This window comes from Myodes glareolus, chromosome 21 (assembly GCF_982192425.1).
Source record: "Myodes glareolus chromosome 21, mMyoGla1.1, whole genome shotgun sequence".
NCBI lineage: Eukaryota > Metazoa > Chordata > Mammalia > Rodentia > Cricetidae > Myodes > Myodes glareolus.
Window position 1 is genome coordinate 6105045 of NC_142046.1, and position 14765 is coordinate 6119809.

Below are 14765 nucleotides of genomic sequence, written 5' to 3' on the forward strand. Positions count from 1 at the left end.
ATATTCCCAAGTACTTGCATATAGTGTAGCATATTGGTCATTTGTCTTTCTATACTAGATCCTACCGTTACACTCATGCAGTAGTTGTCCCCTAGTATCTTGCAGGACAGGGAATTGGTTCAAAGACCTACCCATACTAAAATGGTATAATATTTGCATATAATCTGGACATCCTTGCACATCCCGCAACTGACATACTTTAAATTATCTCTTGGATACTTGATGCAATGTAAATACTTTTTACTTGTTATGCTGTATTATTTAAGTGCTGTGGGGGAAAAGTACATGTTGAGTGTAGATGTAATATCTTTTTCTGCATATTTGTGATTCTCAGTTGAACTGCATTGTGATCATGTGTTCTCGGTGTGTAGCATATTTACTCTAAAAGACTAGAGAATGAGTATAGTAGAGTAGGAGAGGTGTAACTTATTATATAGTATAGTGTATATCATAGTTCTTGTGATAAAATTTAAAAGCAAAGAAAAAATTAGAAAATATTAGAATTAAATAAACATTTCAGACTGCTTAACTATGTCGCTAGATTGTCATGGGGGGGTTCTCACTGCGGGAAATGTCACTAGATTGTCATTGGAGGGGGGTCTCACTGGGGGGAAATGTCACTAGATTGTTATTGGAGGGGAGGTCTCACTGAGGGAAAAGAGGCACATTTCTCACTTAGGAACCACCCTATACAAACGCTTATAAGCTTAAAAGTAGTGAAATATTTGGTTGACAGTGTGGTATGATTTGATAAGAATAGAATGATAGCCAGGCTCAAGATTTTGAAGACTAAGTGATTCAAAGAATTTGGCTTTCAGTTTTCTTCTCAATTTTTAAAAAAAAATTTAAAATCATTTTTACTTGGGTGGTGGTGGTGCATGCCTTTGAATCCCAGCACTTGGGAGGCAGAAGCAGGCCGATCTCAGTGAATTTGAATATCTACAAAGCGATATTCAGGACAGCCAAGACTTTTAAACAGAGAAACCCTGTCTCGACAAAAACAAACAACAACAAAAAAATCATTTTTATGTGCATGGGTGTTTTGCCTGCACGTATGAAAACAGCCTTCAGGAGGTCACGGATTTGAGACAAACCTGAGTTTTATGACAAGGCCTGATCCCCTCCTACATCTTCGCAGATACAATTTAAATGGCACTACCTTTCACTGGATACCCTTACTCTTGTGTTTGTCCTGCTGCTTTAGTAAACATTTGAACATCTATTGTGTGTTACAGTAGGAGCTAATACAACAACCATTAATGAAATGCAGAAAGGAGCTGGGTTTTAATTTACAAGATATTTGAAAACAAAATTATATATTAAGTGGTAAAGAGCTGCCATGGAGACTTGTGGAAATGGATGTAGATCATCAACTATTTTCACACAGGAGTTTGTACTTCATTGTGGAAATTGGAATTAGAGACTGAAAGATGAAGACTTGATCAAGAGCAGACAGCTTTGTTGCAAGGAGCAGCTTGTTCGTCCTGACCACCCAGCTAGCTTAGACCTGAAATAATCAAACAAAAACTGTATTAATTAAAACACTGCTTGGTCTGTTGGCTCTAGCTTCTTTTCTTTTTTTTTCTTTTTCTTTCTTCTTTTCTGTTAATAGCCTTGCCCTATTAACAGGCCAAGGCAGTTTCTTTATTCATTAATGGTAATCACAGCACACAGAGGAGACTCCCATATCACCTCCCCTTTTCTGTTTAAAAACGAAGGTTTTAACTTTAGTATAGTAAAATTACATATAACAGGTATCAAGCAAGAATTACAGTTACAATATTTATATCTACTTTATCTTTTATTATTAATAACTAAGGAAAACTATAAATTCTTCAACTCCATCAAAGACTCCAGAAGGCTATAATATTACCTAAGTAAACTGGAAGTTTATTATAAGCAACTTCCAAAACACTGAAAATGACAGAGACATTTTGCTGCCCAGACAGTCACCGAGAGTTCTTCTGTACCATTGGGGCCTCCACCTTCAGCCTACAGGCTCATAGTTATCTGGCAGCCTTTTCCTTGAAGCAGAAAATTTCAAAGACAGGTCTGCCTATATTGGCAGTTTGCCAGTCACTTACTTCTATATCCTGCAGAATGTCTTGCAGACTCTTTCATGAAGCAGGAACCCCGAAGGATTGTCTGACCTTTAGGCAAGTTCAGCAGCCATTTCTCTGTGGGTCCTGCATGTCCAATTCATCTAACAGACTGCCTAAGGAGCCTCTTCAATAACCATCTTCCTCTTGAAATAGATTGGTGCTGACAGGAGCAGATGTGTCTCACTGTCGTGAAAAGTCTAAATTTTTAAAACAATTTAAATGCCATATTCTGAAGGTCTCTGGAAGATTTGAAGAATACCTATATAACTGAAATATATCTCTGTACATCTAGAAAATCTAACTAGCATGACTTTAATCTTGACTATTATAGATGACTCTCTATTAAGCTATATTTCTTAATTATACATTACATTTTTAAATGAGCTGTACAAACACAATACCTTAATCAAGAGCACAATTATACGTATAACAAAATTGACCTTAAATTTGTAACAATAAACCAAGATCCATACCAATGCAAATTATTCATATCTGTATCTTATCCCCTTTTAAATGTAAACAAATATTTATGACAATATTTGGGAATATGGGTATAGTTATTTCTCTTCAAAACTGCTTCCTGCTGTTTATTGGGCAGAGTAATTTCTTTGTGGGGTGTATTTTTTGAGGAGTATTCAAGGCAACCTTTCAGGAAGTCTTGGTCCATCAAACCATATTGGTTTGGAAGCAACCCACCGGTTCTCATCTTCTGTGAAAACAAAAGAACCTCTTTTCCAAAGTAACATATCCTTAGACTCAAATTTTGGAATCAAAATATGTCTATGTTGGTTTAACTTAGCAGTCCATACAATGAAATGTCTCTCTGTACTTGACTCCTTCACAGTCAAAAAATTAAAAGATAACACAATAATATTCATAATCCAGACTGTCTGTGAATTTTCCATTTTTACATGGCTTATTTTTCTTTACTCCTTTTGATCTATTACTATCCACACTCTCTTTAAAGATTTTACCCTGGTTTTTTTTTTTTCCAGCATTAACTTTATTTTTTGACTCTCTATATTTTTCTTCTCTCTTCCAAGCCTACATACGTTTATCTAACACTATGACTCATCTGGATTTGTCTTTATTGCATATCTGTAATCCTTTACTGTCCAGGAGCGCTTTTTAAAATGTTAAGTGCTTCTTAAAACTTACAGTGTGCCACTAATAGGGTATGTACAGTACTGTCTTCTTGCTGGTCCAGCCTAAAACTTAAGCTGTGCCATTATTATAGTATATATGGTACTCCCTGATTGCCTGCCTAGTCCAGCATGGCAGAGCTGCTAGCACTTCTGAGAGCTATGCACACAGCCCCATTCTCAAGCACACAGCCAGTCTATGTCGCCATTTAGCAAGCTGCAGCAGTCTGCTAACAGACCCCATCCAAATGCTCTGTAGTCAGACCTCCTGCCTGAAAGAGTCAGAGTTTGGGCTGGCAGGGCCTAGAAAGCTGGCATTTTAAAACCACCACTTTTTTCCTGCTACAGCTGAATCAGGAAAACCTCTCTTAAAGGAGCTGCCACAGGCCTGCAAACAGCAAGAAGCTGTGTTAAACTCTGTATTTTTGTGTCTAGAATACCTTTTCAAGCTCTCTCATATTTTTAGGTGGATTTAGTTGGCCACACGGGTGCCAATCTATTGTAAGGAGTGAGCAGCTTGTTCGTTCAGGCCGCCTGGCTAGCTTAGACCCAAAATAATCACACAAAAACTTTATTAATTAAATCACTGCTTGGCTCATTAGCTTTAGCTTCTTATTGGGTAACTCTTATATTAATTTAACCCATCTCCATTAACCTGTGTACCACCAAAAGGTCGTGGACTACCAGCAAAGTTTCAGCATGTCTCCGGTGGCGAATCCATGACATCTCTCTGACTCTCCTTCTTTCTTCTTCAAGCATTCAGTCCAGTCTTCCTTGCCAACCAAAGTTCTGCCCTATCAACAAGCCAAGGCAGTTTCTTTATTCATTAATGGTAATCACAGCACACAGAAGAGACTCCCACATCACAACTTCTTGTTGTAACTGATAAAAATAGAATTTTAAAACAAAACAAAGTTAGTATTACCAGAAGAAGGTATCAATTTCTCTGACACTGCTTGTGGCCAAGACTGAAAAGACTCTTGCAGTCTGTCCATGGAGACTGGAAAGAAATCTTAGAGTATAGTGTTTGATAAGCTTCATTCCTGCTGAGTGATTCAGTTAGTTTCAGCATATTAAAAAAAAAAAAAGCAAACAACACAGTAAATTATCTTAAGTGTGTTTTTATCCCCTCCTCAAAGGAACAGGTGGGACTTTGAGCCCACCAAATCTTTCTGACTTCAGAGTATTGGTAAAAGTTGTTAGACTCTGGGGTCTTATGCGAGAAAGTTTTCTCAGGCCTTCTGCTGGTGTTGCACTATTGACTTCAATTTAAAATAGAACCAAGACTTACTTGGCATGAAAAACTGACTTAAAATACAAGCTCTAAAAGAAACTTCTCAGCGCTGAGATGTTAGCTAATAAGCAGGCATTGTCTTAATAGAGCTCTACTTTGGGACCCACAATAACAGTACAATTTTGGTTTTGATTTCTATTAGTTATATACCTTGACCAAGTCAAACCATCTCATTCACACTTAATTTTATTATTTATAAATTAGCAGTGTGAAGATTAAATTAAGACACATTCATCATGACATTAACAAACAACATACTGTTTTTTAAAAAATCAAATTTTTACTGCAATGGGAACATCAGCAAAGGAAGCAATTCCTTTGACTTGAGTGAAAATGATCAGCTGGACTGAAAAGACTCCTGAAAGTAGAAGGGGTAAACTAAATGAGCTGATTCTATGCAGATGACAGGAGGCCACTGTTACTAAGTCCAAGCCTGAAGGTAGTGAAGTCTAAATTAGTGCTTATCCAACGTGTTTCTTAGTTTGATACCCTAAATCAGTGTATTTGGCCTTTATAAATTTGCGTCTCTACAGGGGCTGTAAAGATGACTCAACAGTTAACAACATTGGCAGTTCTTCCAGAGATCTTGAGTTCAAATCCCAGCAACAACACAGTGGCTCACAATAATCTATAATGGGATCTGATGACCTCTTGACATGCAGGTGTACATGCAGATAGAGTATTACCACTTACATAAAATAAACAAAGCTTTAAAAAAATTGCCTCTCTGCTAAGACTCTGATTTGTTTTACTAACATTACTTTTACTGTACCAAATGTTCAATTTGTATTCATTCAGTGGATGAATGAAAACATTTTTCTTTGAACTTTTCAGAAGATGATTTTAAAGTATTTCGATCTGGTACTATGTATTCATTTAAAATTTAAAACTTCTGTTTATTAGTGTTTTACGTGCATGTATTATGTATGTACACTACATGTGTGCCTGGTACCCACAGAGGCCAGAAGACATGGGTCTCCTGGAACCATACTTACAGATGGTTATGAACATGGTTATCTGCATCCTGGGAAGAGAACCTGGGTCCTCTACAGGAACCAAAAGTGTTGTAACTTCTGAGCCATGTTTCTAGGCCCTATTTCATCATTGCAACAGACTTACTGAGTACCTAAGACTGGCCTCAAACTTACAGCAGTCCTCCTGTCTTTGCATCCTGAGTGGTAGAATTATAAGTGAGCATTGTTACATCCCTCCCTACTATGCATTTACATTTGGTCTTGTAAAATATAGTCTCCAGATAATCTTTGTGTATTTTCTTGAGACAGGATCTACCAATGTAGCTCTGACTGGCTAAAAACTCAGCAACTTAGACTAAGCTGTCTGGGAATACACAAAGATCTGCCTGCTTCTACCTCTGTAGAGTGTTGGGATTAAATACATGTACTATTGTGCCTTACTCTTTAATTGTTTTGGGTTTTTTTTCCAGTTATTTTATTTTATGTGCATTAGTGTTTTGCCATGAGTTTTGGGTCCCTGTAGAACTGGAGTTACAGACAATTGTGAGCTGCCAGGTGGGTGCTAGGAGTTGAACCTGGGTCCTCTGGTAGAACAGCCAGTGACCCTTAACCACTGAGCCATCTCTCCAGCCCCTGACATCATAATCTTAAAGCAGAAGAAAAGTAAATAAAAGGCAACACAAAGTCCAAAATAAAATCTATCCTTATCTGTGTCATTAGCTTGTTAAGTGAATTTTTCTTCTTTTGGAGTTGCTGTTTGTTTATGTTTAATATTATTGATTTCTGATTTGTAGTTTTTGTTTTTATTATTTTGTTTAATACTTAGGAATGGTGCAACTCTTTTTTTCTGAGACAGGGTTTCTCTGTATAACAGCCCTGGCTGTCCTGGCACTCACTTTGTAGACCAGGCTGACCTTGAACTCACTGAAACCCACCTGCCTTTGCCTCCCAAGTGCTGGGATTAAAGGTACACACCACCACTGCCCAGCTGAATGGTGCAACTCTTGATAAGTGTTTTAGTTGAGACTTAGACAAGAAAATAGTATTTGGCATATTATGTATGTTCAATAAGTATTTGTCCAGTTAAAAAGCCAAAGCACAGGGGATGGAGCAGTGCCTCAGTGGTTAAGAGTACTTACTTGCTGCTCTTACAGAAGAGGGCCTGGATTCAATTCCCTGCACCCACATTGTGGCTCAAAATCATTATTAACTCTAGTTCCATAGGATCTGAAGCCCTCTCATGCCTCATTGGGTACTGTGTCCATGTGATATACATACATATTCAGGAAAAAGTCAGTGCACACATAAAATACTGATCTTAAAAAAAATTTTCAAAGCCTAAGCCAACTAATTTTTGAGTTGGAAAGATTAAACACTTAGCTTTATTGATACAGTGAACATTGTGCTACAGTTGTTTTTGTTTTTGTTATTGTTGTTAGTTCTGTTTTTGTTTTATTTTCTAGATAGGGTTTTTCTGTGCAGCCCCGACTGTCCTGGAACTCGCCCATTCTGTAGACCAGGCTGGCCTTGTAAAGTGTAGGAGAAGATTGAGTTTTTACTGGAAGATACTTCCAAGATGTAGAATTTCTGTTTTCCCTGCATTGAATTTATCTCTTTTGTGTATTAATATGAGATTTTGTTTACTGTAACTATCATATATTTTAAATTTTACTATTGATGATTGTAGGGAAATATAGTTATTACAGTTTCACAATAACCAGGTGTCTTAACCTGGTTTATTTATGTGTAAAGCATTAAAAGAAAGAGTACTGTTGAATTCCCTTTGCTTTTGGAAACTAAGACCTGAGTTGCAGTATGTGCCAAAGGCAGCCCTGTAGGTAGATGGGGTTACTATAAAGAGAGTGTTTTTTTTATTTGTAATCTGAACTATCTTGACCCAGAATAGCACACAATGCCTTAGCAGCATAAAATGCCTAAATTACAAGTAGCAGGTGTCCTGGAAAAATATTTGACAAGCTTTCAAAAAAAGTTTTATTTTTAATTTTCCCATTTTTTAAAACAATAGAGCATAATTGATTATGTGACATATATTTTATATGAATCTTTATGGTTTTTGTTTTTCAGGCATTTAAAGATATATAACCATTTATGAGTTGAGCCACATTCTTAAATTATGGATGACAAGACTTCTGTTGGAAAAATCAGTGTCTCCTCAGACTCAGTATCTACTCTTAATAGTGAAGATTTTGTCTTGGTTTCCAGGCAAGGAGATGAGACACCATCTACAAATAACGGAAGTGATGATGAGAAGACTGGACTAAAGGTAAAGTTTGAGAGCCTAAGTTTGTCTTGTGAAATACAATACACAAACTTCTCAGTGGTGTTGAAGACTTTTGTATATACTTAATGAGTTAGTTTTTATTTAAGGACTTCTTTTTTCTTTTTTTTAATTGAATTTTATTGTACTCTACATTTTTCTCTACTACCTTCCCTGCCTCTCTCCTCCCCTGCAACACTCCCAAAAGGTCCCATCCTCCCAATTTACTCAGGAGATCTTGTCTTTTTCTATTTTCTATGTATGTCTCTCTTAGGGTCCTCATTGTTGTCTAAGTTCTCTGGGATTGTGGTTTGTGAACTAGTTTTCTTTGCTTTATGATTAAAAACTACTTATGAGTGAGTACATGTGATAATTGTCTTTCTGTTTCTGGGTTACCTCACTCAAAATGATGTTTTCTAGTTCCATCCATTTGCCTGCAAAATTCAAGATGGCATTATTTTTTCTGCTGTATAGTACTCCATTATATAAATGTACCACTTTTTTTTTTTTAAGCCATTTTTCAATCAAGGGGCATTTAGGTTGTTTCCAGGTTCTGGCTATGAGAAACAATGCTGCTATGAACATAGTTGAGCACATGTCCTTGTGGCACAATTGAATATCCTTTGTGCTCAATTGTCCTTGTGGCATCCAATTGAGCATACCCAAAAGTGATATTGCTGGGTCTCGAGGAAAGTTTGTTTCCTAATTTTCTGAGAAATCACCACACTGTTATCCAAAGGGGTTGTACCAGCTTGCATTTCCACCAGCAATGCAGAAGTGTTCACTTTACCCCACAACCTCTCCAACATAAGTTGTCATCAGTGTTTTTTATCTTGGCCATTTTTACAGGTGTTAGATGGAATCTCAGAGTTGTTTTGATTTGCATTCTCTGATGAATAAGGATGTTGAGCATTTCCTTAAGTGTCTTTTAGCCATTTTAGATTCCTCTGTTGAGAGTTCTCTGTTTAGGTCTGTAATCCAATTTTTTATTGGATTATTTGTTCTTTTGATGATCAATTTCTTGTGTTCTTTGTATATTTGGAGATCAAAACTCTGTCTGATGTGGGCTTAGTGAAGATCTTTTCCCATTCTGTAGACTGTCATTTGTCTTATTGAGTGTGACCTTTGCTTTACAGATGCTTTTCAGTTAGGAGGTTCCATTTATTATTTCTCTGAGTGTCTGTGCTACTGGGGTTATATTTAGGAAGTGGTCTCCTGTGCCAGTGCGTTCAAGTATACTGCCCACTTTCTCTTCTATGAGGTTCAATATGGCTGGCTTTATGTTGGGGTCTTTGATCCATTTGGACTTGAGTTTTGTGCATGGTGATAGATACGGGTCTGTTTTCATTCTTCTACATGTTGATATCCAGTTATGCAAGCATCATTTGTTAAAGATGCTTTCTTTTTTCTCCATTTGATTTGGCTTTTTTTTTTTTTTTTTGCTGCTTTGTGAAAAAATCAAGTGTTCAAAGATGCGTGGATTAATATTTGGTTCCAAAGAATCAAAATTCGGTTCCTTTGGTCCTCCTGTCTGTTCTTATGCCAGTACCAGGTTGCTTTCAGTACTGTAGCTCTGTAGTAGAGTTTGAAGTCAGGGATTGTGATGCCTCCAGAAGTTCTTTTATTGTACAGGATTGTTTTGGCTATCCTGGGTTTTTGCTTTTCCATATAAAGTTGAGTACCGTTCTTTTGAGGTCTTTGAAGAAGTTTTCTGGATTTTGATGGGCATTGCATTGAATTTGTAGATTGCTTTTGGTAAGATTGCCATTTTTACTATGTTAATTCTGCCTACCCAAGAGCATGGGAGATTTTTCCACTTTCTGGTGTCTTCTTCAGTTCTTTCTTCAAAGATTTAAAGTTTTTGTTATACAAGTCTTCCACTTGTTTGGTTAGAGTTTCTCTGATTTCTTTACCAGCCCTTTTATCATCTGTGTACAAGAGGGCTACTGATTTTTTTTTGAGTTAATCTTGTATCCTGCTACATTACTGAAAGTGTTTATGAGTTGTACAAGTTCCTTGGTAGAATTTTTGGGGTCAGTTATGTAAACTATCATATCATCAGCAAATAGTGATAGTTTAACTTCTTTTTCTACGAATATGGATCCACTTGATCTCCTTTTGGTGTTTTATCGCTCTGGCTAAGACCTCAAGGACTGTATTGGATAGATATGGAGAGAATGGACAGCCTTGTCTTGTTCCTGGTTTCAGTGGGATCACTGGGAGTTTCTGTCCATTTAGTTTGATGTTGGCTTGCTGTATATTGCCTTAATTATGTTTTGGTATGTTCCTCGTATCCCTGCTCTTCCCCAAGATTTTTATCATGAAGGGATGTTGATTTTGTGGAAAGCTTTTTCAGCATCTAATGAGATGACCATGTGGTTTTTATTTTTCAATTAGTTTATATTCTGGATACATTGACAGATTTTTGTATGTTGAACCATCCCTGCATCTGTGGGATGAAGCCAACTTGATCTTGGTGGATGATGGTTCTGATGTGTTCTTGGATTCAATTTGCCATTATTTTATTTTGCATATTTTACATCCTTGTTCTTGAGTGAGATTGGTCTGTAACTCTCTTTCTTAGTAATGTCTTTCTGTGGTTTGGGTATCAGGGTAATTGTAGCCTCATAAAAAGAGTTTGGCAATTTTCTACTCATCTTTTCCTCTAATAGGTGTGGTTGGGACTGTCTATGGTTTTGTTGATTAATCTTCTAGGTGCTAGTGAATCCAGGGTTTAGATGGTTGTTCCTTGTGATACAGTCAATCCTACTGTTCTAGTCACCCCTTTGGTCACTCCATGTTCCTGGAGGTTACTCAGCGCTCTTGGGCTTTGCTCCACTCCCTTGGAGTTTGCTGTCTCAGGTCTGCTCTAGCCTATGTTACCAGCTTTGACCTGGTTCTGTAAATCCTGGTCTGGATCCACTCCTGCAGAGGTCCCTGTCCTGCAAATATCTCTGGCTACAGTCTACTTCCTTATAGTTCCCAGGCTTTTATGCACCCAGAATCCCAGAGGACCTGGCTCAGGCTTACTCCCTCAGAGGTTACAGACTCATGCTAGGAGTCACAGAGGTTTCTGGCTCCTGTCTATTCCCTTTGATGTCTCAGACCAACACCTGGACCCACAGAGGTCCTGGCTTAGGCCTACTAACTCTGAGGTCACAGACTCACACCTGGACCTGCTGATATCTCTAATTCCTGCCCACTCCCTAGGAGGTCTGAGATTCACACCCAGACCTGCAGAGGATCTAGATCAGGCCTAGTTCCTTGGAGGTCTTAGGCTCACGCCCAGACCCACAGGTTCTGGCTTAGGTATGCTCCCTTGAAGGTCCCAGATTCACATCCAGATCCACAGCAGTCTCTGGCTCTGGCTCACTCTATCAGCTCCCCTGTACCTTTTCCGGTGGAGTTCGCTGTCTCAGGTCTGTTTTGGCCCAGGTTGCTGGCTCTGTCGTGGTCTACCAATGTCCCTGTACTTGATTTGCCTCTGCTCCTGTGGAGCTTGCTTTCTCAGGTCCACTTTGTCCTATGTAGCTGGTTCAGTCCTATTCCTGTGGAATTTGTTGCCTCAGGCCTACTTTGGGCTAGCTTCCTGGCTTTGTCCTGGTTCTGTAAATCCTGGTATGGATCTGCTCCTGCAGAGCTATTTAAGGATTTTTTTATTTTGATTAGCTTCTCTTAAATTTTTCGAAACCCCTGTCAAAACTCTTAGGGTATAAACATTTTTAACTTTAGAATTATTCTCTTTTTACTATTTAATCAAAAATACTTGTTTCTTGTTGTTGATGTTTTGTTTGTTTGTTTTGTGTGTTTCTTTGTTTTTTGAGACAGGATCTCTCTTTGTGGTTCTGGCTGTCCTGGAACTTGCTCTGTAGACCAGGCTGTTCTTGACCTCACCGAAATCTGCCTACTTCTGCCTCTGTGCTGGGTTTAAAGGAGTGTGCCACCACTGCTGGGCCAAATGCTTATTTCTTTCAGGCTTGTGTGTGTAGGTAAGGACAATACCAGGTCAGCATTGCCCTTCATAAAAAAATAACATTTAAGCCAAAAACAGAGCTTTAAATACCTCACCTTTTGACCACCCTGTTTATCATTTCCCAAGTAAATAAAGAACCATTACTTCTTTTGACATGGTCCGTTGCTGTTCTGCTCTTAATGGATATAAATATTTTTGAAATTTTTTTATTTAAAATATAAGTAATTACAATATTCCAAGTTCTACTATATCTGTTCGTTCAACAAATACTTCTTGAAAACTCTCTGTGTCAAGTATTGGTAACGTGGTTGTGAACAATGCCCTGATCTCTTAGAGCCTACACACTAATGGGTGGGTAAAGAATACAGATATCAGAAAGTAATGTAGCCTGGGATTGTGACTTAGGTGGTAGCAATGTAAGAAGTTTCAGACTTGCTTTCTAGTACCATATAAACCTAGGGATGTTGACATATAATCTCAGCACTTGTCAGTAGAGGCAGGAGGAGTGAAAGTTAGAAGTTGTCCTCTGCTGAGCAATAAGTTAGGGCCAGTCTTCAATATTGGAACCTGTTTTAAAAACTAATAATTTAAAACTTATGTAAATATGTTAAGAAAAAGAGAGGATACATGGGTAAGGAATGAAAGATTTTATGATTTTTTTTTTTGATGGGATAGGGAGGTTCAAAATAGGGTTTCTTTGTGTAGCCCTGGCTGTCCTAGAACTCTCTCTGTAGACCAGGCTGCCATCAAACTCAAATTTGCCTCCCTCTGCCTCCCGAGTCCCGAGAATAAAGGTGTGTGCCACCACTGCCCAGATATGGTTGTTTTTTAACTGTTGCAAGCTTCTGTCAAATTTTAAAAAATTCCTTTAAAAATGTTTTTATTGTGTTTGTGTATAAATTGTCAAGTGCTTCCATTATACCCTATGGGGAGTCAGAAGCAACTCACGGGAGTTTGTTCTTTACATACAGCTTGTGAATCCAGCTAATAAGGCAAACCAGCTAATAAAGCAATCTCCTTTGCTGACTGAGCCATCTCACCAGCATGTCAACATATTCTTATTATCTATCACTTGTAAATGGATAAAGGAAAAAATTTTAAAATGTTAAAATAACTCCAGTTTTCAGGGCAGTGGTGGTACACGCTTTTAGTCCCAACACTTGGGAGGCAGAAGAAGCAGCTGGATCTCTGTGAGTTTGAGGCCAGTCTGTTCTACAGAGCTTGTGCCAGGAGAGGCTCCAGAGCTCCACAAAGAAACCCTGTTTTGAAAAGAAAAACAACAACAACAACAAAAACCCTCCAGTTCTAGGTGATCTTACCCTCTCATGCATTCATACGTATGTATTCATCAATAAAAAATAAAATATTTAAAAATTAGTGACAGGGGGCTGGAGAGATGGCTCAGAGGTTAAGAGCATTGCCTGCTCTTCCAAAGGTCCTGGGTTCAATTCCCAGCAACCACATGGTGGCTCACAACCATCTGTAACGAGGTCTGGTGTCCTCTTCTGTCCTGCAGGCATACACACAGACAGAATAATGTATACATAATAAATAAATAAATAAATATTTTTTTTAAAAAAAAGTTAGTGACAATTACTATTTTAATGAGCGGTATTGAGGGGCTGGGAGTGTAGAGCACCTTCCTAGTATGTACATGGTATTGGGTTCAATGCCCAGGAATTGTTTTTTTGATAGATTTTTTTGTTTTTTGGGGTTTTTTTGTTTGTTTTTTGGTTTTTGGTTTTTTTTTACAGAAAGCAGCGGGAGGGGGGAACCCACTTGAAGAAAGCCCTGAATGAAATGAAGAAAACCATAGATAACTGAAAAACTTTTCAATGGCAGAACCAGATACAGAGACTCTTAGGCAGAGGCTCCAGCAGGGCCAGAGGAGTAAAGGGGGAGCAGTGTGATCTGAGGGTGGGCAGGGCCACAACATGGCCTGGTTTTTTTGTTTGCTTTTGTTTTTGTTTTTTGTTTTTTGTTTTGTTTTGTTTTGTTTTTTGATCTTGGTTATAGATTTGAGCTTTTCTAAATGTGAGAATTCTTGAACGTTTTGAATGGGAACATGATCTAATTTACATTTTAAAAAGCTAAGTAGCTGAGAGTGATGCCCAGCATAATAGCAAGACCTACTTCCCAAAACACTGTTGACAATTATTAAGACAAAAATAAGAAGTAGCATTTAAAATCTCTGGAAATCTTGGAAAAGAAGTGCAGCAAATAAAAAATCTTAATCCTGAAAGTACAGTAAGATTCTCTCATTTTGCACGTCACCATCTTGTTCTTCTCTCACCTCAGGAACACGATAACCATATCTGCTCTGCAGACCGGTCCATAATCAAGATGGCCTAGGAGGAATGGGGAATGGCTCAAAGAATGTGGTCAAAATGTACTTTATGAAAAAAATATTAGAAAGAAAATAGGGTTCAGGAAGGTCATTGACCCAACTCCTAGTTCCAGAGCAGAGATTCGGATTTTTGCCTGGAAGGAAGTACAAGCCATAGAACAGCTCTTCAACAGATGTAAACAAAAGTCCTCAAGTGGGGTCAAGATCCTAAGTACAACATATTGTCTACAGTATCTAGTTTTCAACAATAACAACAAAAAAAAATGTGGGACATATACAGAAATAAAATATTATCTATTTACTGAAAGGAAAAAAGCAGGCAACAGAAATTTCTAGTTAGTGACCATTGAAATTAACATATGAAGCATTACAAGACAACCAGAGCTACACAGACAAACCTTGTCTTAAAAAAGCGGAAGAGAAAAAAATAACAAAACATTTCAAAGTAGTCTTTTATTGCTATGTCCAACAAATTATAGAATATCATGCTTGCAAAACAGATATATACATGACAATGACATCAGAAACTGTAGACAGTATAAATAAGAAACTGGGGAGATGAGTTAGCAGTTAAGAATACTGACTGTTCTTCCAGAGGTCCCAGGTTAGATACCGAGCACTCACAGGGTGGCTCGCTGCTGTCTGTAACATTAAT

At 37.9% G+C, this 14765-nt stretch overlaps 1 protein-coding gene across 6 annotated transcripts in view; it reads left to right on the forward strand.

Moving 5' to 3' along the window:
- The window catches only part of Rabgap1 (RAB GTPase activating protein 1), a 140534-nt gene that overhangs the window by 16824 nt on the left and 108945 nt on the right, over positions 1-14765 (forward strand). For 5 of the 6 annotated variants that reach the window (XM_048429201.3, XM_048429204.3, XM_048429205.3 and 2 more), the window contains exon 2: positions 7598-7796. In XM_048429201.3, coding sequence (XP_048285158.1) covers positions 7647-7796 — 150 coding nt within the window. In that variant the 5' untranslated portion in view covers positions 7598-7646. Of the gene's footprint in view, positions 1-7597; positions 7797-14765 lie in introns of those variants that run through there. The other variant, XM_048429207.3, reaches the window with a different exon arrangement.